The sequence below is a fragment of the Prionailurus bengalensis genome, chromosome D4, assembly GCF_016509475.1.
Source record: "Prionailurus bengalensis isolate Pbe53 chromosome D4, Fcat_Pben_1.1_paternal_pri, whole genome shotgun sequence".
In the NCBI taxonomy this organism is placed as follows: Eukaryota; Metazoa; Chordata; class Mammalia; order Carnivora; family Felidae; genus Prionailurus; species Prionailurus bengalensis.
In genome coordinates, this window is record NC_057359.1 from 63,676,333 (window position 1) to 63,702,674 (window position 26,342).

The 26,342-nt window shown below is 41.8% G+C and overlaps 2 protein-coding genes across 2 annotated transcripts in view; both read right to left on the reverse strand.

Moving 5' to 3' along the window:
• Nucleotides 1-26,342, reverse strand: part of GRIN3A (glutamate ionotropic receptor NMDA type subunit 3A) — a 171,222-nt gene that overhangs the window by 26,014 nt on the left and 118,866 nt on the right. Inside the window, exons 5-6 of the mRNA XM_043566532.1 lie at nt 25,685-25,800; nt 17,551-17,702 (exon numbers count right to left, since the gene is read on the reverse strand). Of these exons, the coding sequence (XP_043422467.1) occupies nt 17,551-17,702; nt 25,685-25,800 (268 nt within the window). The remainder of the gene's footprint in view (nt 1-17,550; nt 17,703-25,684; nt 25,801-26,342) is intronic.
• PPP3R2 (protein phosphatase 3 regulatory subunit B, beta) lies at nt 796-1,880 on the reverse strand. Its single transcript, XM_043566534.1, has 2 exons — nt 1,220-1,880; nt 796-1,188 (listed from the first exon to the last, which is right to left on the reverse strand). The coding sequence occupies exon 1, from the start codon at nt 1,793-1,795 to the stop codon at nt 1,283-1,285; it is 513 nt and encodes a 170-aa protein (XP_043422469.1). The 5' UTR covers nt 1,796-1,880; the 3' UTR covers nt 796-1,188; nt 1,220-1,282.

Genomic DNA, 26,342 nt, shown 5'->3' on the forward strand with positions numbered 1-26,342 from the left:
TTACTGGTACGATGGTTCTCCAACAGAACAAAACAAAAACCTTTTGCTCCTTTCTGTGATATACTAGTTCCACCACAACCAATTTCAAACTATCGACATGACATCACTGAACACAGGGGTAGGAAGAGATGCATACACACTGGTCCAGTGTGAACAGGCTCTGGTACACCCTTTGGCTGCAGATTTGTTAGGGTGTGAGGAATGAAAAGTCCTCCCTTCTCTCAGTTTCCCTGCCAGGCCCCAGGTCTTATGTTTAAAGCTAAGTTTTAGTCAGTGCAGACAGCATTCCCCCTGCCTGCTGCCGAGATATGTTTGCCCATCTCTTCATCTTTTGAGTACCAGGAGCAACACCACTTCAGCATCCCAGGGGAAGCCCGCTGCAGCTGAGATCTTCACTGACTCTGCCTTGTGGGAAGAAGGACTCTGAATCTGTCCCCTTCCCTTTAATTGGGGGTTGGCGGGTGGCGGTGAGTTTTGGAGGTGAGAGCTTTCTAAGAAGGTCCCTGCCCTGTCTGTCTGGAAGCAACCTTAACCAAACTTAATATTGGGGGCGGGTAGTCCATCCTGAAAGACTGACCACCACTGAGGCTGATAGTTGGGCTGGGCATTCAGTCCAGGCTTAGTATTTCTTGCAAGAGCCCTGAGACCAGCCTCTGGGCAGGAGCTGGAACAATGAGAGAGGAGGAGCCCTTCAGACATGCTCAGGGATTTCTGGATGAAGATGGGAAGGGGGCTGCAGCCTGGGAAAGGGAAGGATGGGCTTTCCCTATCCAGAGAGAGCTGCTTAAAAGGTGCTCAGCCAAGAGAAATATATTTATTCCTGTTGCCACAATAGGAAGTTAACAACCTGTCAAAAAATACCTGGATACCACAGATAAATGAAAGTAGTTCACCTAACACCTGACTGAAATTGTGCAGTTTTCTCCATGTACAAGCATGAGAAGTAGAGGCAAAGAAGTGTATATATTCTTATTTTTGAAGTTTTCAACTTCTTCTTGACTCTTTATAGTTTGGTTTCTGGATCAAAGCAAAGAAAAAGACGTTTATAAAAGCCATTTGTTTTTCTTTCCCCACCACGCTCCTCTAGAGTGTTACCCTGAATCACTGAGAGAGGAATTAATAACACTGAGCTGGTCATGAGGTTCACGTTAGACAATGTGGCTTCACAAAGAGAAACACTTCCAAATAAGTCAAGAGAGACAGGTGCTGGGCTGCCTGGAGCTGATCTTGAAAGAGACAGGTTAAGTGAGAGTTGGTGGGTGGTGCTCTTAAAAAAAAAGCCTCACACAATTACCACCAACTTCTTGTGGACCTCCAGGTTTCCGACCACCGCACTGAATTCCTCGAAGGATATTCTCCCGTCGCCATCCCTGTCCAGGATGATGATGGTTTTGTCCACGATCTGCTGTAACTGCCAGTCTTGCAGGTTGTTCCCCACCATCATCTTCAGCACCTGGAACAGCTCCCCGTTGGAAATGTAGCCGTCTTTATCCATGTCGTAGATGCTGAAGGCAAACCTCAACTTCTGCTCCTCGTCCCCCCTGACGCTGAACTGGGAGGTCCCCACGACGAACTCCTCAAAGTCCACCTCTCCATTGCCGTCGGTGTCGAAGACGTCGATCACTCGCTGCACCAACGGGTTCTGCCGCAGCTCGGGCAGGGACAAGAACTCGTCCACGCTCAGAGAGCCCGAACAGTCCAAGTCCAGCTTCTTAAATCTCTTGCTCAGCCTTTTAATTTCATCGTGGTTGAAGTGGGAGCACATCTCCGTCGGGTAACTAGCTTCATTTCCCATCGTGGATGCAGGCACCCGTTCGCAGGGGCGGTGGGCGCGGGCGGGTTCAGGCTGGACAGTTGCGCGGTGGGAGGGCGAGGCTGGCTTGGAGGGCTCGCGGGACACCCACGACCAGACGGAACAGGGAGGGAGCGGGGAGGGAACACGGAGCGGAGGGGGAGAAACCAGGAGGATGGGTAGGAGAGAGTGGAGGGTGGAGCGGGGTGGGGATAGGTGTGGGGGTTTGGGGGTGGTGGTGGTGGATGGATGCCCAGCACAGCAAGGCTGAGAGGATGCCACGCCCTCCTTCCTTCCCTCTGCCACTGGTGGTTTTCTCCCTAGCCCCCTTGCTAGTATTTTATCTTCTCACTTTCTCTCTTTTCCTTAGAAAGTAAATTCCAACGGGGCAGTATCCCCAGCACAGGGCCTGACATGCAGTATGTACTTAATAAACATACATATCAAATAACTGAGTGAGCAGCAGTCAAGGGCTCTTTATGCAAGCCTCGTGTAAGGTCTAAATGAGATGATACATCAAAGTCTTGGTGGTTATACATACTTCCTAAATTCTCCAGGGGAGGGGAAGCCACAATTGACATCCTTCCTACGGTGGTCACTGACCTATTTCAGGACATGGGGTTCAGGGTCTTTGTAAGAGACCACCCGGATGTCACACATAATTTCTCACATGGATCACTTATAGGCAGTAACATATTCCTGAGGAGTACACACAATGCTGAACTCAGGGCATTTTTCAAGAAGACACAGTTCCCAAGAATACAGCCTTGGTCGTTCTATTACTTGGAATCCGTCATCTTGGCCTTCATCTTTGTTGAACTGGTGCCTGGTGGCTCTCCTGCTTTGGGAATGGCTGTAATGTGCCCAGAGAAGCCTTTTGCAGGTTTTGAGAGTGACAGTGGCCCTTACACTGTCTCTTTTCCCTTTGCTTAAACTGGATTTGTCCTTTCTGTTAAAGATTAATCTCACACGCTGCCCCTCCCTCCCCATATTCCTTTTTCCTTTAGGAGCACATCAGTTGTCCCATATACATAAGAAATAAACATGATTCCAGAGCAAATTTGATTCAAAGGGACTAGGGGGAACCCCAGGCCACTAAATCAAACTGAAGGGGGCAAACATTCACTTAAAAAATGTTAGCACCTCCTTTGTGCTTTAAGTAAAGCCAAAATAACACTCTAAAGGCAAGCATGCTTAAACTGGCACAAACAAAGCCATGGGATGAATACCTCACCACAAGATCTAGACAGCTTAAGGAAAAGAAAGAAAAGATCTGTAGGCTAAAATATTTAACTTACTAAATTATTATCCCAACTGATTGAATTAACGACATCTGAAAGAAACATGATAGGGTGGAAAAAAAAAAATCTAAGAACCAAGCAGCATCAGATCTGAAAACTGCCCACTTAGTAGCAGTAAATCCTTACACCTTGAAAAACATCAGTTTTCCCATCTGTAAAATGGGGCTAATAATACATTTTGTACAGCTGGATGAGGATTAAAGCTGATATTACCCAAAATTATAAAACATTATCGTTGTTGTTATTATTATTATTATTATTATTACTAATTTCAGTACTATTTAGCCTGCAGGTAGAGATAAGGTCTTAAAGAACAGCGGCGGCCTGGGCACTCATGTGTATGGATGTCATTTGATGAGCACCCTTGTGCGCCTTTTACAGTATGCTACTCACTGCTCTCACACTTTATCAGCAGCAACTTTGGCTTCCCTGGTTCAGCATACTCCTTGAGGACTGCCTGTAGACCTCCTATCGCAGGCTAGAGGAACACAGCGACCGACCTCACTGGCCCATCAAGCACCCTTACAGAGCCCTCACCAACTTTCCCCTGGTGGGCATCACTTGGAAAGGAGTTATTCGTGTGGGAAACTTTTAGTAAGCGTATTCCTCTATGTGTCTTATTAGGAAGTAGTGAGGGGTCGTGGAGAGAGCATAAGAATTCAATAGACCAAGTTCCAGTCTTTATTCTGCCCCCATTAGCTGTGAGCCCTTAGAGGAGCCATTACTGTCCCAGCCTCCGTGTCCTAAACTGTACAACGGTGATAGTAATTGTAACTGCCTTCTCCATTGCATGTGGTTATTCTGAGAGGAAGATGACGGAATGCATGTAGAAATGTTACATAAGAGAAGTATTGTCACAAGAGTTACCTAATGGTCAAATAGACGGTATCAGGAAGATGGTACCACTTCACTAATTCAGTGTGCACCCAAGAAGTGCCCTACTCCTGCCTTGCAGAGGATGTAACCTCATGCTGATCTTAGGTGTTAGTCAATGTGCAGTTGAGTTCCCCACTGCGCCACTGTCCTCGAGCATTATTATGGGGCTCGGTGCCATGGTTTCAATTTTCTCTGGCTGTTATCCTCAGTCATTTTCACTGTTACTCTTTCTGTTTATTACTGTGGAGGGATCTGGACTGTCAGACATTCATTGCAGTAAGTAAATTAAAAGGGTTGACTGATTATTTTGGAAGAAATCAGGAGCCTGATGGCACTTCCATTTCAGCAAGCCATTCCCCCCCCCCCCCCTCACCGTTCAGGTAAAGAACTATGAGATGGTTGTATGCAAAAATAATGGACATTGGGAAGTAAAACCAACAGAAATGGAAGTGAGGAGTCCTGTGGCTCACTTAAACCTTCATCTTCCAAGTTAGTCAGGAGAATGGGTTTCTGAGCAGTATCACACAGCCATTCTGGGAGCTTCACAGGTGGTTGTTGACCTTGACCTGGAAGCCTTCACCTATCTGTGATGTTGCCAATCACCATACTGGCCCATCCTTACAGACTGTGGAACCACTCAGCCCTGAGGTTAAAACCTTTTCTAAGCATCAGATTTCTCATCTGCAAAAAGCAGGAATAATATAATGGTGTCACGGTGTTATTTTAGGTTTAGGTGAGAGAACATCTACAATAATAAAGCCATCTACATTAGCACACCAAAACACAGTAGGTGCTCAATACCTTTTGTACCCTATCTCCTTTCTTTTCCCTTTCTTCCTTCTTTATTTGCTTTCTCCAAAGCAGATGTTTGGCCCTGGCTATATGTGTTTATTTTTCACAAGGATGTGACAAACCTTTTTTCAAGTATGTATCGAACACCTACTGTGTGCAGGCCCTGTGCCAGCTAATGGGTCTTTAGTTGGTAAACAAGATACAGTCCCTTGAGAAATATACAGCTTTGCTACTGAGAAACCTACACTTTAATAAATAATGTGACTGCAAGGATGTAGCACTATCTGGTCAGTCTTTTATGTTTATCATGTGTATTCAAAAGGATCAAGGATATTGTTTGATTTTCTTTTGTAATTCTGGCATGGTTTTAATATGGGCAATGGTTTTCAATCACCGTTTTGCTATTTAACAACTCTGTGATCTTGGGCAGAATTACTTATTTGAATCACTGCCCATCTCTAAAACAAGGACAATGATTGCTAACTCATAGCGTCATTTTCAGGATTCAATGAGATAGAGCACATAAAGAATTAGGCTCAAGGTCTAGCATACAGTAGGTACAAAAATTATAGGTGCTATAATTATTGCCTGCATTAGGTTTGACTGGAAAATTTTAATAGATTATTTGCACAAATGTAAATGCAGCTATACTCATCATTTGTTTTCTCCATGAATGTTTATTGAACACCTACTATAGGACAGGCATACAATAGTGATCTAAAGCAGATAATTTTCCAACTGTCTCTGTCCCCATAGAGCTTGTAGTTTTGCAGGGAATATGGACATTAACCAAATTACCATGACCAGAAATGTTAAAGGGGTGCCTGCAGTGAGTGTTGCAGGTAAGAGGTAACACAGTAGGAATTTGTGGTGCCACAGGAGTTTACACAACGGGAATTTGATCTGGTCAGAAAGATAAACTAAACCTTTATTGGGGAAGTGATGGTCGAGCTGAAATGTCAAGGATTAGAAGAAATTAACTGGATGTTCTAGGCAGGGATGAGTGTTCCAGGAAGAAGGAACTACATGTACAAAGGCCCTGGGGCAGGGGAGCATATCAAGTAGGAGACCTTAAAAAAGGCCACTGTGGCCAGAACAGGGAGGTCAAAGGAGAGCATGGTATTAGATGAAGTGAAGAAATGTCTGACTATTCCCTAGACACTGAAGAAAGTGCAACATTTATTCAATCATTCCTTATAGGGCATCATGTATCCAATCATGTTTCTTCAACATGTAGAGCATTGAGAGCATTCAGGGATGGTCCCTACTCAAAGCTTACTGACTGCTGAGTGAACTGAGGCATTAGAGTTATACTTAATTATAACACAAGATGGAAAAGATGTCATCAGAGGTATAAGAGCCAAGAGCTGTAAGAATTCAGAGAATTGAGAAATTGTTGGGAAATTCCTAGCATCCTTGCTGGGAACAAATGGAGGAAGACTTTTCTTTGTAAGAAGTATTGTTTGATTCTGATGAAGGCAAGGGGGAAAGGTACCCTAACCACACGAGTGGGAAAGGGAGGAGTGGAGTTAGTAGCAACCTGTGCAGTGTGGCTGAAGTACTTGAATAAAATATGAAAGTGAAATGGACAGAACCAGATCAACAAGAGTTCTGAACGTTTGGCCAAGACATCTGGTTTCTATAGGACGCAGAAAGGGTAGCTGAAAGCACAGAAGAATGACTGAATCAGAATTTTGTTTTAGAAAGATTAATATGGCACTGTGAATGGTGAGCTGAACAGGGGAGAGACCGACAGCTGGGAGAGCAGCTAGCAACCAAGGACCACTACATGTGCTTGTCTGGAAAATGAGAGCTTGTGCTAGGCTCTCGGCTCAACAGCTCAACAGCTAGGCTGAAAGAGGCGCTGGAGATGAAAGGAGAGGTGTATTTGTCTGCTCGGCTGTCACAGCAAAGTATCACAAACCGGGGGCTTAAGCAGAAGTTGATGGTCGCCCAGTTCTGGAGACTAGAAGTCTGAAGTCAAGATGTCAGCAGGACTATGTTCCCTCTGAGAGCCATAGAGGACTCCTCCTTTGCTTATTCCGAGCATCTGCCATTTTAATGGCAATCTTTGGCATCCCTTGGTTTGCAGCTGCATAAATCCAATTCTGCCTCACGGTCATGGTGTTCTCGCTGTGTCTATCTCTACAGAGGAACTGTCTTCTTATAAGGACATGGGTCATGCTGGATTAAGGAGCCATGCTTCTACAGTATGACCACATCTCAATTTAACTAACCGTGTCTGCAGTGACCCTATTTCCAAACCAGGACTTGTTCTGAGGTACCAGGGGATTAGTTCTTTAAGACCTCAACGTGTCTTTTTGGGGGACACAATTCAACCCATATCACCAGGCCTGAAGTCTTACTAGATAGAAGGATGAAAGGAGGGAGCAGAGGCGAGGCTCCAGATGTGATTGTATGGGCTTCTCTGGCTGACTAGTCCTGTGCTAAGATGTTGCAGGAAGCCATCTATAATGTGTGATAAGAGGGGCACATTTATGAGTCCCTGGGCTCCCCAATGATGCTGCCTTGTCATCTAGCATGTCCTGAAATCCCACCAATTCCTACAGCTGTATGGGGATAAAGTGTCTTCAGAGGCGTTGGATATGACAGAGGAAATGTGAAGGCAATTTGTCACATTGTTAGACTTGGGAACAAAGGTGAGGAACAAAAAAGATGGCTTTTCTGATAGTTGGTGACACTTCACATCATAGCCACTAGATGGCAATCTTCACACATTTCCAAGCTTTCTGTTTTTTTTCCAAGCCAGAATCTTTAGAGCGTGGAAGCAAATACTTATTAGCACAGGGAATAATTAGGGAGGAGTCTCATTTCATGTGATTCGCCTATAGATTTCAGTGTGTGGAAATCTTAAAAAGTGGAAGGAAGACTCTCTCACAGTAGTCTTAACCAGTTTGAGCACTATTCATATCTTTTGGTTGCATAGTAAATAACTATTCATAAATATTCATGAGTCTACGGAACATAACCAGGGGAAAAGCAAAAACTGTTAACGGTATTTGGTCCCAGCTATAATTTATGCCCAAGCATCTCTGGTATATAAAGGAGGAGACCCTTATTCTAAGAGCTCTGTTTACTTGGTCATTAGCAAGGGTGAAGAGGGCACTCGCTAGAATTAGTTTTTCCTTGTAGTAAAATTCAAAACTTTTGTCATATATTGTAAGCAGAGAGCAACAGAGAAACAGCCCTACCTTTGTGAAGATGTAGCATGAGAGGAAAACAACACGGGAGAATGGTAGGTCTCCAGCCTGTCCGCCCAGCAACCGCACTTTGAAAAACCACTGACCACATTTAAAGAAAAAGAGTTCCTGCTGTTGGTTTAAACATCTGATTTCAGTGCATCTTAATGATCTGCATAAACTACCTTCAGGTTTCCCCACTCAAGTCTAGAAGCTGGTTTTGAAGAAAGGAATACTATGATATAATAGCTGGTTAATCCAGCACTTACAAGGTAGAAAATTCCAGAATCATGTCTTTCTCAAGTCCTCCAGTAAAACAGTCTTCAGTTTTATAACGTATGTAACTAATACATAAGAGTCTTTATGTTGGGATTGTAAGATGCTTGTAATTATAAGATGCTTATACTTCCTGACACTGCTTTTTTGGAGATGGGTCCAAAAGGGAGGGTGCACCAACTGGAATTTCTTGCATGTGCTTGTTATTTACCACATATTTTTTCTTCTGCACACGTAGCTCTATACTTAGGGAAAGAGGAGCGAACATTTATTAAGCTAAGTATTCTTCTGAAAATAGCTCATTAAATATATTTCACTACTTATAATAGATTCTACTACTATCTATCCCCAGTTTGGGGGTAAGGATCTGAAGTTTTAGAAGTCGCATGGCTTGCATGGATACACAGTGATGGAGCAGGGCATCAAACCTCAGTATGTCTACTTTTGGAGCTGAAAGTCTTTTAGTTATTTCAGACTGCCTTCCATATGGAGATTTTAAAAGATGCCCGTGCTCTCCCGGGGGTAGCAGGGGGGCTATGAGGCAGAACACAAGGAAAGGTGGCCATCTGTGATTTCAGAATCCCAGAGGAGGGCACCACTAAAAGGGCATAAAGTCGTGTCCATCCAGCATGATTGGGTGCAGTGTCTCTGGAGGATGGGGCCAAACTGCATTGCTTTCCCAGGCCTCAGTGCCTTGCTCATGCTCAGACTGGAAGGTTCCTCCTGCTACAAGGGTTACCTCCTCCAGGAAGCCTTCTCAGATTCCTTCTTCCTCTTCCATGAGTGATTCACAGGCTTGCCTGTGCTACCTCTCTCTCTTATATCTCCTGCTGCTGCCGCCCCTGTGACGGTGTCGGGTAGGGGGTTTGTTCGCAGATCTGTCTCCCTGCCTCTGGCTTCTGTATTCATCTCTGCATCAGCTGCACCTCGTGCAGGGCTGGCACACAGGAGTTCAGTACATGTTTGCTGATGAATGGCTGGCTGGCTGGCTGGATGAATGAATTCGTTCTGGTAGCAGAGTAAAAGAAAGTGAGGCCTTTCGGAGACTGGCCTCCCTTTCTTCATGTGCAATCCCACTCCACATCATAAAAGGACACACGTAGAGCTTTGTGCTTCTTCAGGTTTCCAGAAAGCACTACCTGGATAGGTTCCATCTGACCTTATGCTTGGCTTAAATATTAAACTTAATTACTTAGGCTATTCCAAGGGAAGCACTCAGCTGTCAAGGTGGCTCCCGACATACACGGGTTTTCAATTTAAAGCAATCTACAGTCATTAACTCTCCTTGCCTCACCATAACTTTCATCAGGTTGAATAGCAGTGACATTTTAAATTGAAAAAGGAAGGGGTAGGGATGAGAGGGGCAGGAGGCTGTTGAGATGTGACCTAGTTGTCAAGAGCAGAACAGACTGCATGGAAACTCACCCCTCCCCCACCCCCATACTATTTCCTTTGGGTTTTTAAAGATAAACTGGAAAGAAAATTGACCAGTATTAAAGCTTCTTTTTCTTCTTTTTAATGTTTATTTATTTTGACAGAGAGAGAGAGAGAGAGAGAGAGAGACACAGAGAGAGAGAGAGAGAGAGCGTGACCAGGGGAGGGGCAGAGAGAGATGGAGAGAGAGAATCCCAAGCAGGCTCTGCACTGTCAGCACAGAGCCTGATTGATGTGTGTGTGACCATGAGATCATGACCTGAGCTGAATCAAGAGTTGGGACATTTGGGGTGCCTGGGTGGCTCAGTTGGTTAAGCATCTCGGACTCTTGGTTTCAGCTCAGGTTGTGATCTCACGGTTCGTGAGTTCAAGCCCCACATCGGGCTCCACACTGACACTGTGGAGCCTGCTTGGGAATCTCTCTCCCCCTCTCTCTGCCTCTCGCCTTCTCACTTTCTCTGTCTCTCTCGAAATAAATAAATAAACATAAACAAATAATAAAAAAAAAAAGAGTTGGGATGCTTAACTGACCGAGCCACCCAGGTACCCCGGCATTGAAGCTTCTTGATGTGACCCATGCGATTTTTTTGGGTTTCAGTGTTCTAGTTGACTAACCCTTTCCTCTTCCCCCACCCCCAAAATTAATAGAGGGAAGAATGTATCTATCATGAGAAAACTGTTTTCTCCGTTAACAGTATTAGAAAGTTTTACATGGGATGCACGTTTTGGTGGTCTGGGGTAGTGGTCAGAGATAGAGAGCCCAGACTGGAGGCCAGTCAGTTCCCTGTCCTTCTTCCAGGACCCATCTCTTCAGCTAGTTAAGTCAGGATCCCTCTAAATGTATCAGCTTGAGAAGCACAGCATTCTCTAAGCTGCACAAGCTACGCAGCTCAATCTTAAGATGAGGAAACAAGCTTAAGAGAACCTAAGTGATTTCCTTATTAGATGACGTTCAGGATTGGGAAGGCCATGGATGGAGAAATTTCAGGGATGTAGTGAAAGTCAAGTTGAGGATGAGCTCAGGATGGAATGGTGGCAAGTTTCTTTTGGTGCACTTTCCTTGGTATTCAGAAACACCGAAAAGTACAATGATTTGCTTTTAGACTGCTCCAAAATTTACTTCTCCTTTTCCTTATACCATGTGTTCAAGGCCTCTGAATTCCTGAGATGGAACTCCTTTCATGGCAATGTCCAACTTCCTGCTTAGTATGTATTTGTTTCCCACATATAACAACACAAGGAGACACCTGGATTCAGAGACAGAAAACCTTATAACAATCCGGGAAGATAGGGCTTCGACTGAGGTTGAGACACGTTAAGTAACTTTTCCAGACATAAAGCTGTTTCCTTGTAGTAATGGCAGAGCTAAGATGGTCTGGCTCCCAAGACCAGTGTTGTTCCAGTGGACCTGGTTGTACTCTCTCCTTTCTGACCAGGGCAAGGCATGAGCTGTCTGCCTGCAGGCTGGACCTCTGTGTTCTGGTACAGAAGCTACACATTCTCAGATGGTCAGGCTGCAGGCACTTTCCCCTAGCTATTCCATCCCCATCTTTGTCTGCTACCAGGGGCTGTGCCGTACATTCTTTTGGCCTTCCAGAACACTCTCCACCTTTTCCCACTGGGCTTTGTGCCCTGAGGAGGTCCTCTGTGGACCACATTGACAGGCTCCCTTGACCTAAGGCAGTGGTGGAAAATGAGAAGGTGGGAGGAAACTAAGGTCAGGTATTTATTTATTCTCTGGCCATCTTCCAGCCAGGTCACCATTGGTTGGCTATGTCCCTCACCAAAGGCTATAGCTCCTGTTAGAAAACCCCCTTTGATCCCTTACTCCTGAGTTCTAGGAATGGCTCTCTCCATTTTTTCCCTTGAGCCTAGATGTGGTAATGACTCCTTCACTTCACCTGCTCTGGGACACTACTATTTCTGTTGGTTTCCTTAACCCATACATTTGCAAATGTCTTCTTAAAAACTTTTCTCGGATTGTTTGAGAGTGCTATCCATTCTCTGCCAAGATCACTATTTCCTCTTCCTTCTTTACTGTTTCCAGTTGGTTAAAAGGTAAAACCAATTATTTACTCAATCCATTATTTAAAAGAGACTTCTTTGGGGAGGGCACCTGGGTGGCTCAGTTGGTTGAGCGTCCGACTTCGGCTCAGGTCATGATCTCACAGCAGCTTGTGAGTTGGAGCCCCGCGTCGGGCTCTGTGCTGACAGCTCAGAGCCTGGAGCCTGCTTTGGATTCTGTGTCTCCCTCTCTCTCTGCCCCTAACCCACTCACATTCTGTCTCTGTCTCTCTCAAAAATAAATACACATTAAAAAAAACATTTTTTTTTTAATAAAAGAGACTTTTTTTTTTTTTAAATAAAAAGGTATCATTGGGCGCCTGAGTCTCAGGTAAGCATCTGACTTTGGCTCAGGTCATGATTTCGTGGTTCATGAGTTTGAGCCCCACATCAGGTTCTGTGAGAATCCACTTTGGATCTTCTGTCCCCCTCTCTCTCTGCTCTTCCCCCGCTGAATCTCAAAAGAAAAAAAGGTATCATTATACACCTTAATAATTTCTTGGAGAATTTTGGGAGTTTGCTAAACTGTGATCTGCTGACTTCCTTTTCCTAGTTTGCAAATAACAGATTTTACAAAACTGTTGCCCTGGAACTTTAAGTTCACTCAGTGACTTTACCAAAAAATTACATTTTTTTCCTGAGTCAAAGGAAAACGGAGGAATTTAAAGTCTGCCATACGTTTTCCCCAGTGGAACTGATGGACAATAAGTTTACTGTGAGCGTAGGCACAACGGTGCTAGGAGCATCGTGAAGAAACATCTGAGGTCATTTAAAGTTCCTTTGAGAATTGCCGGAGTCTGGTCGGCAGAATTGGACGTGAGATTTTCTAGGTGACTCTGGGGGACCAGATAAAGCCCTGAAGTTCAAAAAAAATGAGTTTATCCTCCAGAGAGACTGCAGCTAGACAGCTCTGGGGTTGCCAAGAGATGGGAGGTGAATAGATCAAAGTCCTCACAGGGGATGAAATACTAATGTCCAATTACCAGATAGGAAGAAAACGCAGCTTTCATATAGTGTTACTAGGTGACCATATCGCTTACTAGCCAAAGTAGGTTATTTTTTCGGAGTGAAAGGGTGTTTAATTACTCTGTGGCAACATATGTAGACTAGGACTGGACATGGAAAATGGAGAGTCGGGCCAGAGATAAACGAAGGAATATCCTCCTCAAGGGCACCCGTCCGGAGAGGTACCGTGCAGAACTCCTCCCCCTGGGTGGTGTAGGAGGTGGGACACGTTCATTAAACCGCTATTTTATTTACTCCACCCAAGAAGCCCCTGAAGAGATGAAGAAGCTAAGATTGAGCTGAGTTAGTGATTTGCCCTAAGCAAGCTGATGGTAGATGCAGGCTTCTAATCTGGCTTGTCCGATTTCAGGGCTGGTCCTGGTTTCCACACTATCACAGCCCAGCAATGTACGGCATTTGAGGCAAAAGGTATGGGAAGCAAAGCACTTACGTAAATGCTTCCTTCTTCTGACCTTTTCTGAAAGCTTGGGGAAAAAAAAAAGCAGGTGGAAATTCATGTATTGAGCCAAGGGAAATCCAGCAGGCAGAGGGCCTTCACAGAGGAGCCCAAGCTCAGCCAATGAGATAAAGACTGGTTTCATTTAATTATATTCTGCCTTTGGGTCCGGTGAGGGAGACATCCTGAAATTCTGTCATAGGTTGTTCAAGACAAATGTGCCGGCTGGTGTACAAGGATACGCACTGCTGTTTAAATGCACACAGGTGAGCATCATCATATGGCAGTTTGCTACTGCACAGACCAGGATGCACCATACTGCAGAGCACCGTTCCTGAGAAAGAACAGCTCCATGCGTGTTCAGAAGATTCCCCGAGGCTGGGGGCGGCCTGCTTACCTCTACACACACAGAATTTTTTTTTTTTCTTGTCTGAGGTTCCAATTAATGATACACTTCCCTTCCATTCTCCTCAGTCCTACCTCTCTCCCCCTTCCAAATTCAGCTGACCAGGAGAGAGGGCCCAGGGTGGTCTTAACTATAACTTGATCCTGATGTCAGTCTCTTATCCAACTGCTTCTAATTCACTACATCCAGAATTTCCCAAATGCTTCTCTCCTGAATTTGACCTGCTAAAAACCATGGTTAGAAAAAAAAAATTTAGTGTATTTTGTATGCATGACCTGAACAGTTTATGGCTTCTAATGATTATTTGTTATTCAAAACTTATCTTCTTACTTGTCCACATGTAATTTGGTTTTGTTCAAAATTGCTGCTAAATTCATAAAAATCCTGGAACATTTATAGTGAAACCTCAAAATCCTTAACAACATAAGTGATCTTGTGGCTACCATATCTGGGCATAGTTCAGTATTTTACAAGCACTATCTACCTTAATTTTCACCATAATCCTATAAAGTAGATATTATCATCCCCAATTTGCAGAAGCTGAGGCTCAGAATGGCCAACTAACATGTCCTGTATCACATAGCCAATAGGGTTCAAATCCAGAACGGTCTCTGAAGCCCATGTTTTGAACCATTATGCTGTACTGTAAAGAATATTAATATTATCTCAGGATGATCCACTGGATAAAAGCTAGGAGTGCTCTTGCAGATGATAAAACCCAAACACCTCATTGTACAGATAAGAAGTGGTTGGGACGAGAGAGGAAGCAACTTTTCTATTTATGGAGTGGGTATGGAATAGGTGAGTGATTGCTTATTTGACATCCATTCTCCCGTGTCCCTCTTCCTAAGGGAATGCTGCTTTTGTTTAGGTCTTCTCTATGTGACCATGTATTTCAAGGGAAGCCGTCCCATCATCAGTCCTAGGGGATGAGTCATGGTTGGTCTAATCCATCATGATGATTTCATTCTCCCTGCACTGATTGTATATTAATATTTCCATCATTTGCTACTTGTGTCAGGTTTCTTTTTTTTTTTTTAGTTAGTTTATTTATTTATTTATTTTGAGAGAGAGAAGAGAGCAGGGGAAGGGGGGGGAGAGAGAGAGAGAGAGAGAGAGAGAGAGAGAGAGAGAGAGAATCTTAAGCAGGTTCTGCAATGCCAGTACAGAGCCTGACATGGGGCTTGAACTCAGGAACCGTGATCGTGACCTGAGCTGAAATCAAGAGTTGGATGCTGAACTGACCGAGCCACCCAGGTGCCCTTGTGTCAGGTGTCTTTCCATAAATGATCTCCTCTTCTCAGAACAAAATAGCAAGGCAGGTGTTATCATATTCATTCATGGATGAGGAAACTGAGACTTAATAGCAGCTAAGTCATTCAGTTGTTAATTGGTAGAGTCAGGATACAAGTCCAGAAATATATGGCTTCAAATTTATCATGCTTTGTGGTAGCTCTTTTCATACTGGAATAAATAGATTTATGTTAGTCTCCAGAAGGATGTTTCCCTCTATGTGCCTGGTGGAGTTAGGTTCTGAGTCTGCAGAGTCCTGTACCTCCAGTGGAGGTTTGTCCAGTGCAGTCAGATGGTCCCTCCAGCTGGTATCTCAGTCTGATGGTCCTCTGAAATGGCAACAGCCTAGAGGTGTTCATGTGATCAAGCAGGTTCAGATCATTCCATATGGCTGGCTTTGGGGACATGACTGAGAGGCTCCTTTTGCCTTGTCTAAGGTCTTTTTTGTCAACTTTGAATCACTTGGAAGTTTTGGCATGAGTTAACCACGGTCACAGCAAATGGTAGAAAACACCAAGTGAACTGCTGCTTTGCACAATTTAAGCAACTGGTTTTTTTTCCTTTCTCGGCTGACTTAATTCAGCTACCAGTATCAGCCCAATTTTACTTCATTTAGAAAATGCCATGCAAACCTCTCCAAATAACGATAAAAATGCCTGCCTAACAGGGTTGTAGTGAGAACCAATGAATTAATGTCCCCAGTACAGCTTTTGTCACATAGTAAAAAACCAGAACATGCTAGTTCCCTAGTTCCCCATTTTCCTCTTTGCTTCCTTTAAATCTTTGTTCTATGACTATCTTCTCAGTGAGATATAATATGAGGTTAAAAAGGAAGATATGACTCAGATTGGCACAGGGATTATAGGCAGGCTCTGGAGAAGCAAGATTTCAGCTGGGAATTTATAATGAGAAGGCATTAGCTGGTAAATGCCAGGCGTAAGACTTTTGGGGAAGGAGGATGTAATAGCATGTGCTGAGATGCCAACGCACAGAAGCCACTGGCGTATCTCTATCTCAAATGGCCACTGTGGTGGGGCTGTAATGAGCCAGGGGAAAGTGGCATGAGACGAGGCTGAAGCTGTAGGCAGGATCAAGTCCCACAGGGCACTGTAGGCCATGTTCTGCATTTCAGATTGTTCCCTAATTAACACGGGAAGCCAATGCAGGCTTCTAAGTTGAAGAGTGATCTGCCACATGGAGAATAAATTGGAGAAAGGCAGACATGAAAACAGACAGCAGTTAGGAGGCTTTTGCAGTGGCCCAGATGAGGGATGATGGCTTGAACTAGAGCCATGACAGCAAAGATGGCAATAAACGGGCATACTTGAGACATATTTTATAGAAGGAAAAAATATGGCTTGTTGATGGATACGGAAGGTGAGATGTGGGAGGCATTAAGGATCCTTGGCAGTTTCTGGAATGGACAGAGGCGCCATTACCCAAGACGTGAAGCACAGGAGGAAAAGCAGATTTAGGAGAGAAGATCAAGGGTTCAGTTTTTGACAAGTTAAATGTGAGATGCCTGTAGGATATCCAAGTGGGGATGTCAAACGGGAAGGTAGACATATGGTTCTAGAGCTCAGAAGAGTCTGTGTAGAAATACAAATTTGGGAGGTGTTGACAAATAGAGGCTATATGAAGCCATTATTGTTGTTGGCTATAGTTTTTTTTTTTTTTTGGAAATGTCTGGCTGACCTTGTACCAATTTATTTGGCTTCTCTTTTAAATACCTGAACCCATGGTTCTTGTTATATCTTTTAGTCTCCTATCTTAATTATCCACTTTGATGGTTTCTTCCCCATTACATTGTAAAAGCAGAGCACTGCAATAGAAAGATGTAGATTCTGACTATTTGTTTGCCTTGGGCAAATCACTTAGGACCTTTGGGTATTAGTTTCCATCTGTAAAAGAAAGGTATTGGCTGTTTTCAGTTTAAAAAATCTATGATCCAGTAATGAAGAATTACTGGGTAAAGTGTGTCTATTTTTGTAAACCCACAAAGGATTCATATTTGGACTATCGGGAAAATAGCTTTGATTGGATCTTGAAGGATAGTCTGAAGTCCACCTCGTGACCAGCAATTAACACTTAAACTGAACACTGTTTTGTTTTTTTTATATTTACTTTTGAGAGAGAGAGAGAGAGTGAGAATGGGGGAGGGACAGAGAGAGAGGGAGACACAGAATCTGAAACAGGCTCCAGGCTCTGAGCTGTCAGCACAGAGCCTGATGCAGGGCACGAACTCACGGACCGCGAGATCATGACCTGAGCCGAAGTCGGACGCTCAACTGACTGAGCCACCCAGATGCCCCTAAACCAAACATAGTTAATGAGAATCTCAGATACTATTGCTGTAATTTGAACAGCATTTCTTCTGCACTTGAGAATATTGCATATAGAAGAAAATGGAAATTCAGACATTTACTCATCAAAATAGCATCACATTTAAATATAAGACAAACTTGTGTTATTGCAAATTCCTATAGGAATGGGCACTCTTCAAGTGAAGGTAGGAGTCATTCAAATATCATGGTGAGTTCTAGTAGAGGTATGGCCTGGTTTGTACCACAAGACACATGTAACAGTGCATTTCGTCACATCCTTCAAAGTAAGGCTTTACGAAGCATCAACATTATCAGCACTTTTTCCCTTACCTCAGTGACAGCAAAGCTTCTCTTTCCACAGGGAACCACCTTGTACCACTTGTCATGCAGCACATCCATGAACCCATGAGACTTGTACTGACTGATTAGCTCGGATATATTGGAGGTCAGTGGAGAGTTGGGTGGAAGACCAATGCCATATCCTAGAAGAAAATATAATCTGAGATCAGCTTTTCGCCTGAGAGGTACCTAAGAGGTTGCCACCACAATTGTGTGATGTTGCCATCAGACCTGGTAACAAGGGTAGGGTGAGCTTTCACTATCTTTCCTTCAAAGGACTCAGAGATGTCCAAGGTATGATTACCTTGGATCTGCTGCCTTTCTGAGAAGGAGAGGAGTCTGGAAAGGAGAGGAATGGGCTGCACACTGTGTTCTAGCGGCACATTGTATTCCAAGGCCTTCTGCCCCTGCCTTCAAGGTAATTTTTTTTAATGTTTATTTATTTTTGAGAGAGAGAACAGGAGAGGGGCAAAGAGAGAGGGAGACACAGAATCCAAAGCAGGATCCAGGCTCTGAGCTGTCAGCACAGAGCCTGACGTGGGGCTCGAACTCATGAACTGTGAGATCATGACCTGAGACGAAGTCAGACATTTAACTGACTGAGCCACCCAGGCACCCCTACTCTTCAAGGTAATTTTGAGAAGCTATCTTTGAGGCCTTTACCAGGGCTAGGATTCCCTATCCACCTCTCCTAAACCCCTCCTCTGAACCTTGAACACACAAAATTGGATTAATTACTATCTCTTGTTTATGGCATTTTCTTATCATTGGTCACTTTTGTTAGTTTATTAATAATGAGACCATGTAAGCATAGAATATAGCATGAGCATTGAAACACCCACAAAAACATGTCAAAAAAAAAAAAGAGAGAGAGAGTCTGGTAATACCAAGTGTTGGAGAAGATGTAGGTCAGTAAGATGTAGGTCACTTACATGTTGCTTCTGTGAACTAACAGTTCTGTGAACCTAAAAGTGCCTGATATAACCATTTTGGAAAATAGTTTGCTATTATTTTGTATAGTTAAACATTTACATGCTCTAACATGAGCAATTTTAAGTACATTCCTAAAAGCTCCTCCACAACCACATGGGAATATGTACCAGAATGTTCCTAGAGGCACTGTATGTAATAGCAAAAACTGAAAACAACCCAAATGTTTTTTAAAAATATTTATTTATTTTTGAGACAGAGGCAGAATGCTCAAGAGGGGGAGAGGAGCAGAGAGCCAGAGGGAGCCAGAGGATAGATGTCGGGCTCCAACTCACAAACAGTGAGATCATGACCTGAAGGGAAGTCAGACACCTAACCAACTGAGCCACTCAGGTGCCCCCCAAATTTTCTTTGACAAGAGAATGAGTAAATAAATTGTGGAATGTTTACACAATTGTAGTATTATACAGTGTGAAACATATAAACTAGAACTACATGGGATAATATGGATGATTTCTAGCAATAATGAATAAGAAAGATCAGTCCCAGAAGATTCCAGCATGATTCCATTGTGTAAATGTAAACACATTCACAACAAAACAGTCTATTTTTAGGAATTCGTATGTATGTGGCAAAAGTATAGTTAAAAGAAAATCAAGGAAATGATAAGCCAAATATCCAGGACAGTGGTTATTTAAGGCAAGAGAGGCAGGGGGGAAGACTAACGAGGAGCAAAAAGGTGGATGTAATGTGTTGTCAGAGTTTTATTTATCAGCATGGACTCTGTATTCTCACTCTGTGCGGCTTTACTTCCCTTCCAAGCTATTAATTCACTGTTCTTTTCTTTGATGAACCATGTGAAAAAGCTAATTAACTACATTTTGTCTTTAACTATTGGACAGCATGGTCAAAAAAAGATGCTTTGCCCTCAGGATGATTGAGGAAGATAAATTAAAGGTACAGCTAGCTCTTTTTTTCACCGATAAACACTAAAATGCTGTCAAGAATTCAAAGATGCTTCATGAAAACAAACGCTCGCTATAATTATTCCATCCTACAATTTATTTCCAAGGACATTAGCTTTTGTTGTTGTTTTTTTATTGTGGATACACAAATCCTTTTTTTAAAAAATGAGGCTTGAGATACGTTTATAACCAATAAAAGACAAAAAAAAATAATGCAGAAAAAATTTGAGTTTTAAAGAGCTGTATGGTGTTTTTCCCTTGATAATTTTGTTTGTTCCCTAACAATGGCAAGTCAAGGAAATGATGACAATGTCAAGAGCATGATTAGAACTTTCCATCCAAAAAAAGCTATTTTGAGTGCCTACTTTGTGCCTAGTAGTTTAGGTTTGAAAAGCAAGACTGACAAGAAAAGACTTTAAATAGGCAGCCTGTTCTTCTGCTGATGTTATCATTAAATAACATTTTTTATAATAGGTAACTATAAGGAAGTAAGCAGTTTTCTTTAGAAACTTTTATTATAATGAATGCTATTGACAACTCAGTTGTACATTCACTCATTCAGCCCTTATTTACATGTCAGACACAATAACGGTCAAGTGTCTAATAACATTCAATGACTGACTGGCTCATGCAATCATTCATTCACTGAACAAATATTTGAGTGAATAAGCACTGTGTTCAGTGGTCAGGATTTAGCAGTGAGCAAGGCAGATATAGTCCCTGCGGTCATTGAGTATGTACCTTAACAGGGAGATAGTTTTCACTGCACCATGTAATGATTATACCATTACAAGTGAGATAAATGCCATGAGAGAGAACTGGGGCATATACAACATATAGCAGGAGGAATTGGAACTGTCTGGTAGAAATGGCTTGATGGTCAGGGTAAGTAGGCCAGGTTTGCTGAATATTACTGTATTTTCCCTGAGGCAGTAATTTTCCATGACAATTTCTAATGTGAATTGAGAGATGACTATATACCATGTTCTCTAATAAACTTTTTACGTACCTTACCCCATTTTGCATTTCATGCACTAGATGAATACTGTAGACTATGGTATACAGTTCAGTTAAATCACTCTGGAATTTAATAACAAGAACTAGAACATATTAAGCCCTACTGTGTACCAGATAATATTCCATATGTGTCTAGCCCTTATATGAACTTACGGCACAATACGTATTAGAGACTTAAAGATTGAGTAAGTAAACTGCCCGAGGTGACAGAGCTCATAGTTGTCAAAGCTAGCATTTGAAAGTAGGTCTGTTTGAGTCCAAAACCAATGCTCTTTCCATTGTGTCCAGGACAGCATGTGAGCAAGACAAGAGAATACATGGCTTATTTCCTCTTCAACACAGGCCCTATCACTACAGTCATATTGATGTCAACTCCCCAAACCAGGCAATTCAGTAAAAAAACACAATCATCTAAACTGGTGGTTTGTTTTTAGCAGACACGAGTATATATTATTCATAAGCAGATTTTTTTTATAAACTTTTCAATAAATTGTGTAAATGTAGCATAAGCACAGCCCTAATAGGTATGTGATTGTACCTATATGAGGGAATTAATTAGCAAGGACACTCCCTGACTATATTGTTTCTCCTAAAAATCTTCTCAAAGCCAACAACTGCAGCCTAGGTTAGTGTAATAATGGCAGAACTGTTTTCAGTTCTCATTTGATAAGCATTTGTTGCACACCTATTCATCTGTTCATTAATTCCACAAATGTGTTGAATGCTTATTCTGTGCCGGATATTCTGCCAAGGGCTGTGGAGACTTCCAAGTTAAGTCAGACACTAATTCTATCCTCATGAAGCTCATGGTGGTAAGGGGGAGAGGAGACAGACATAAATAAGTACATAATGTGGTAGAAAGTTATAGGACTTTTCTGGAAGACAAGGTAGATGATGCATAAATTCAACAAGGTAAAATATAAAAACCAGATGCGATGAGGAGGATGGATGAAACTCTATGGAGTTCAGAGGAATGCGATCTTGCTACCAGATGAGAAGGGTAAGAGGAGGCATCTTAGACTGATTATTGATAGTGGCATTTGGGGTAGATGAAACAAAATACATGATGTAAAATTTAAAAAGCTGAAATTAATACTTACAATGAATCTACATATTTTAAGAATAGTTTTTTGGCACTACAACAGAAGTATTAAAAACGCCTTGGGGAAAAAGCTATGTTGAATTTGCAGAGAGACATTTATAAAAAATTATCACATAGGAAATAATAAATATTAAATCACCCTATTCCATCATGTCAATTTGCAACTGACTGCTAAAAATAGATTACTGTCCTTTTTAATTTTCTATTTTAATATGTATATTGAGTATTGGCATTTAAATGATTATTGGCATTAATAATAATTACGAACCACTTAAAACAAACTATGCATACAGAACAAAGGGAGAAATAGGAAAAAAGTTAGTGGTGATTAGAAGAGGTATTTGTTAAAAGACATAAAAATCCACTTTATTCAGAAACATAAAATAGTAAAACCTTGAAGGTTTCATTTCTGTCCTTTTTATCAGTTGCTTTTCAAATTTGATTGTGTTCATTGGTCAAAGAATTCTGATTTTTAAATTGCTGACTCAACCTAGCAGCCTGAGTTGCTTTCATTATCATTAGAAACGTGGCTTCGCAATAAAGACGAGGTTGACTATTTTGTGGTTGATGGATGAAGCAAAATGGAATCCTTCAACCCTAAAGAAGAAGGCATCAGGCACCCTGGAAATTGGATACAGCTTAATAGCCCAAGAGAACAATTTTCAGAACAGAATCCTGATCTTTTCCCCATGGATAAATCAGCTTTACTCAGCTAAGAGTAGTAGAAATATATTTTGGCTAGGAAATGTATAGTTAGAAATTCATAGACTAAAAGAATCTTCCTGAAATATAGTTGGGAAATAGATATTTTGAAAATGAGATCTTAGATAGGGTTAAAAAGACTTCAGGAAGAAAGGTTAATTCATTTTTGCTGTCTGTCCTTAGAATACTGTATTTAGCTACGCTGGGGCAATGGCCATTGAGAACACATTGTAATAGCCCCAGGTATAAGGAAGACATTAAAAATAGGTTTCTCTTACCCCCAGAACATCAAAGTGGAGAGAGAAGTGTGTGGGAGAAGTTGAGATATGTGAAGGCTATCTATCCGGAATAATTTTATAGGGAATTGGTCTCAATCTATGAATTCAATATACCGGATGATAATAATTTATTGGGCACTATTTGCTTGTCCATGCTTTACCTGTATTATTTTACTTAACCTTCACAATAGCTCCACTCTAGATGTACTATTCATAAACCCATCATGCAGATGAGGAGCCTGGAGAACAGATGAAATGACCAGACCAATGGGGCACAGTTAGTAACAGCAGCTCTGTTCTAACCCAAGCGCTCAGACTCTGGCACTATATTACGTATCAGCGGAAAGCAAGTAAAGGAACAAACTCAAAAACAGGCAAAGGTCTTTGGCAGAAAGGTCACAAATCATTACTGTGCAGTTCCATTACTCTTTCTTCTCATTTGACCTTTATTGTCAGCTAACTCCAATGCATAAATTTGGGACATGTATTCATTTATCTCAACACTTTCTTCTTTTCCAGAGCACCCTATATGTCTTTGTGTCCCTGATGTGTGGTATTTAATATGACGAAAGGCTTTCCACATGCTTCTGAATTCTTAATAGTTTTGGTTTGCTGTGCTGAGTCCTCAGGAAAAGGTTTCAAAATCAAAGTGAAGCCACTGGCTCACATTTGCCTCAGTTTTACCTTTTAAGCCTAAATAAATGCAGAATGGTGAAGCTGGGAGGGGGAATCAGTAGTCACAAGCAGTTGGTGTGATATCAATACTATATAAAGTGAAGGTACATTCAACATGAAGCAATCCAAGGACTGTTTTCCCTCTTAAGTTCTCAAAGCCATTTAAGCACTTGGGAAAGTAGGTGCAGACTCTCAGGATCCTTTGACGAACTACATCAGTAAGTGAATTAAGTACTTATTTCAGATTTAACCTAATGAGTTACATCATAGGTAATACATCGCCTATTACATACCTGCTATAACACAGTTGATACAGATACATATATATAAAACATTTCTGTAAGCTAAAAGGGTAAGAATTGGTCATAAATTGCTTTCATGACATTTTTATATAACTATAAGGTCTGATTAATTAATAAGTCCACATCTTTAAAAGTTCAAGAAACATATATGTTCTTAAAGCATATAATATTTTTTAAAATTGCATTGAGAGAAATATTCCCTAAAAAGTTAGGAGATTAATTTTTTTTTTAAAGCACCAATCAAGACTTTTACTAGTATCTCGATCACACCATTTTTTGTAACTCGTAAGTATCCTTCCTCCCTTTGTGTTTTACCAAGTTCTGTTTGTAAGCTGTGAACTTGTTGGCAGGGGCAGTACTGAATTAAATTTTCTGATTTGCACCTTATCCAGACTAAACCAGCAATGTTTTTTTTTTTCCTTTTAAAATAAACCAACAATGATGAGAATGTTTTCTATTCAAATTTGTAGTCTTTCTGTTCTCTTGCAGAGAGAGCTCTTCATGCGCCATTTTGTCCTCATCCCCTTTGAAAACAATGTGGTATGTGGAGATGATGGGAACTGTAAGACACTAAGTCTCAGGAGCACAGATGGAAATGTAAACAGGAAACCAGTGGGGAGTTAATTGTGTGGCATCTGGCACTGGGGTCTAGCAGAGGCAAAAAGCCATCTCACCACTGTCTTTTGACAAGATAGGGTTGCACCCTGAAGACAAAGGTGGAGAATGGAGTCCCTCATTCTTATGCCCGCTACAAATGATTCATTGTTAGTAGCTGCTAAAGGCAGAAGGGACCTCAATTACCCAGTGCATCTAGGACAGAAAAAAAAATCTAACATCTCTTCCATATCCCCAGATGCCACAAAAAAAATGGGATTTTTTTCCATTGTTACATCAAAATGGGTTTATATAATAAATGTTTTTGGTTTCTTGCTTCTCTTTTTCTTTTCTTTTTTTTTTCAGACTTTGCTATTTCAGATTGTAGTTTTAAGAGAAGACAACTACCACTAAATCTCTCTTCTTGAGTTCTATCCCTGGTTCAGGTGGAGGTCATTTTGCTTGGAGAAAAGATTGATTTCTCTTAGGAGAAGCTTGAAGAAACAGCATCAGCTCTTACATTCTCATTCATCACAAAAACAAAGACTGAAGTAAAAAATTTGCTGATACGTTTAGGGAAGACAGAAACCAACTGTGGCTGGGAAATTGGAATCAGAATAGTTTTGATACACTAGTTAACATATAGGAAAGAAGAGTTTTCTGGAAATAGGGCTTGTACACCCCCATGGGACTGTTTCAAGTCAAAGTGTTTTCTGACAAGTGAGCATGGCTGTCTTGAGAGCCAGCATGTACTGTCAGAGAAGGGAAGCTGGGAATTGGGAGATGTGAAATTTGCTGGTTCAAACTATCAGCTCCATGTATCAACTGCTGTCCAGAATGAAAGGAGAGACTGACAAAGCAATCCTTCTTTGCTTCTGAAGTTTGACTGATTGGTTGATCACGTTGTGAGCCAAAATTTGCTGCCAGTGGGGAGAAAGGCAAACCTGAGGTCCCAAACAAGGTTTTGTTTAGGACTCTTAAAGGTTCCTAAGGTATAGAAGGAGATTTCTTTTTCTATTGTTTTCCCAGCTAGTGGAAAAGCATGTGTTTAGGAACCAGGAGGTTTAGACGATTATTCCAGGATAATCATCTAATTGTGTGATTATGTAAAAATGATGTAATGTCCCTGGATTTTCTTGTGGATAAAACAAGTAGATTGGAGTAAATCAACACTGAGGTCCTTCCAGTTGTAGAATGCAATCATTCTAGTTTTGTGCCGGATTCATTAAAGGATTTTGGTCATAAGAAAAAACAGGTTAAATGAAAATTGTTACACTGTCAGCTTGCCACCCCTCTCAGATAATCTGAAGCAACATCATTTGGGTAACAACAATGTTTTTGTTGTTGTTTTTTTAGTAATTGGACAAATAAATTTTTGTGGGGTAGGTGAAAAATAAATTCCTAAGTTCAGCAACTTAATAGCTAAGTGCTTATGAGTTGAAAATGAAAACAGGGGAAGATGAACAGCATTTTGCCTCTGACTTTTGCGTTTCTGACTTGCGAGGTTGGCAAACTGAGCACATCCTGTGTTAAAGGGAATCGACAGTGACTGGCTAATACCTTCTATAGCAAATGGCTTCCCCACTGTTAAAAGTTTGCAGTCAGCATCTATTGACACTTCATAATCCAGAAGGGCTTTGTCCATGATGAAGGCGTCTAGTTTCTCTGGATCATTCCTATATTTAAGACCAAGAGAAGAAAAGAAAAATGATTCATTAATGGACAGAAAGGTTGACAGCTGGTTTTTGTTTAGGGGACAGAAACCTGGACACAAAGGGCAGCCCAATCTAGGTAGCTGCTGACTCAGCCTGTTGACAACTCCCTGACCCGTAGAGAACAGAGCAGGGGAAACAGATACTCTTCTAAGACAGCATGACATCTTTCCAATTGTTTATCTACCATTTCCTTTTATTACTACTAAATCCAACAACAAAGCCAGAGTAACTGTGAATTAAAGGGAAAGGTTCATTTCTCTCTCTTTTTAAAATTAATTTATTTACTTTGAGAAAGAGAGCACAAGCAGGGTGGGGGGGAAGAGAGAGAAAGAGGGAGAAAGAATCCCTAGCAGGCTCTGCACTGTTAGTGTGGAGCCTTACACAGGACTCGAACTCATGAACCTTGAGACCATGAGCTGAGCCAAAACTAAGAGCTGGACTCTTAACTGACTGACCACCTAGGTGCCCCACGGTTCATTTCTCTTACATTAATTGAATGACTC

Coding starts and splice junctions, on each gene's coding strand:
- PPP3R2 (XM_043566534.1), bottom strand. CDS start 1,795: ATGGGAAATGAAGCTAGTTACCCGACGGAGATGTGCTCCCACTTCAAC.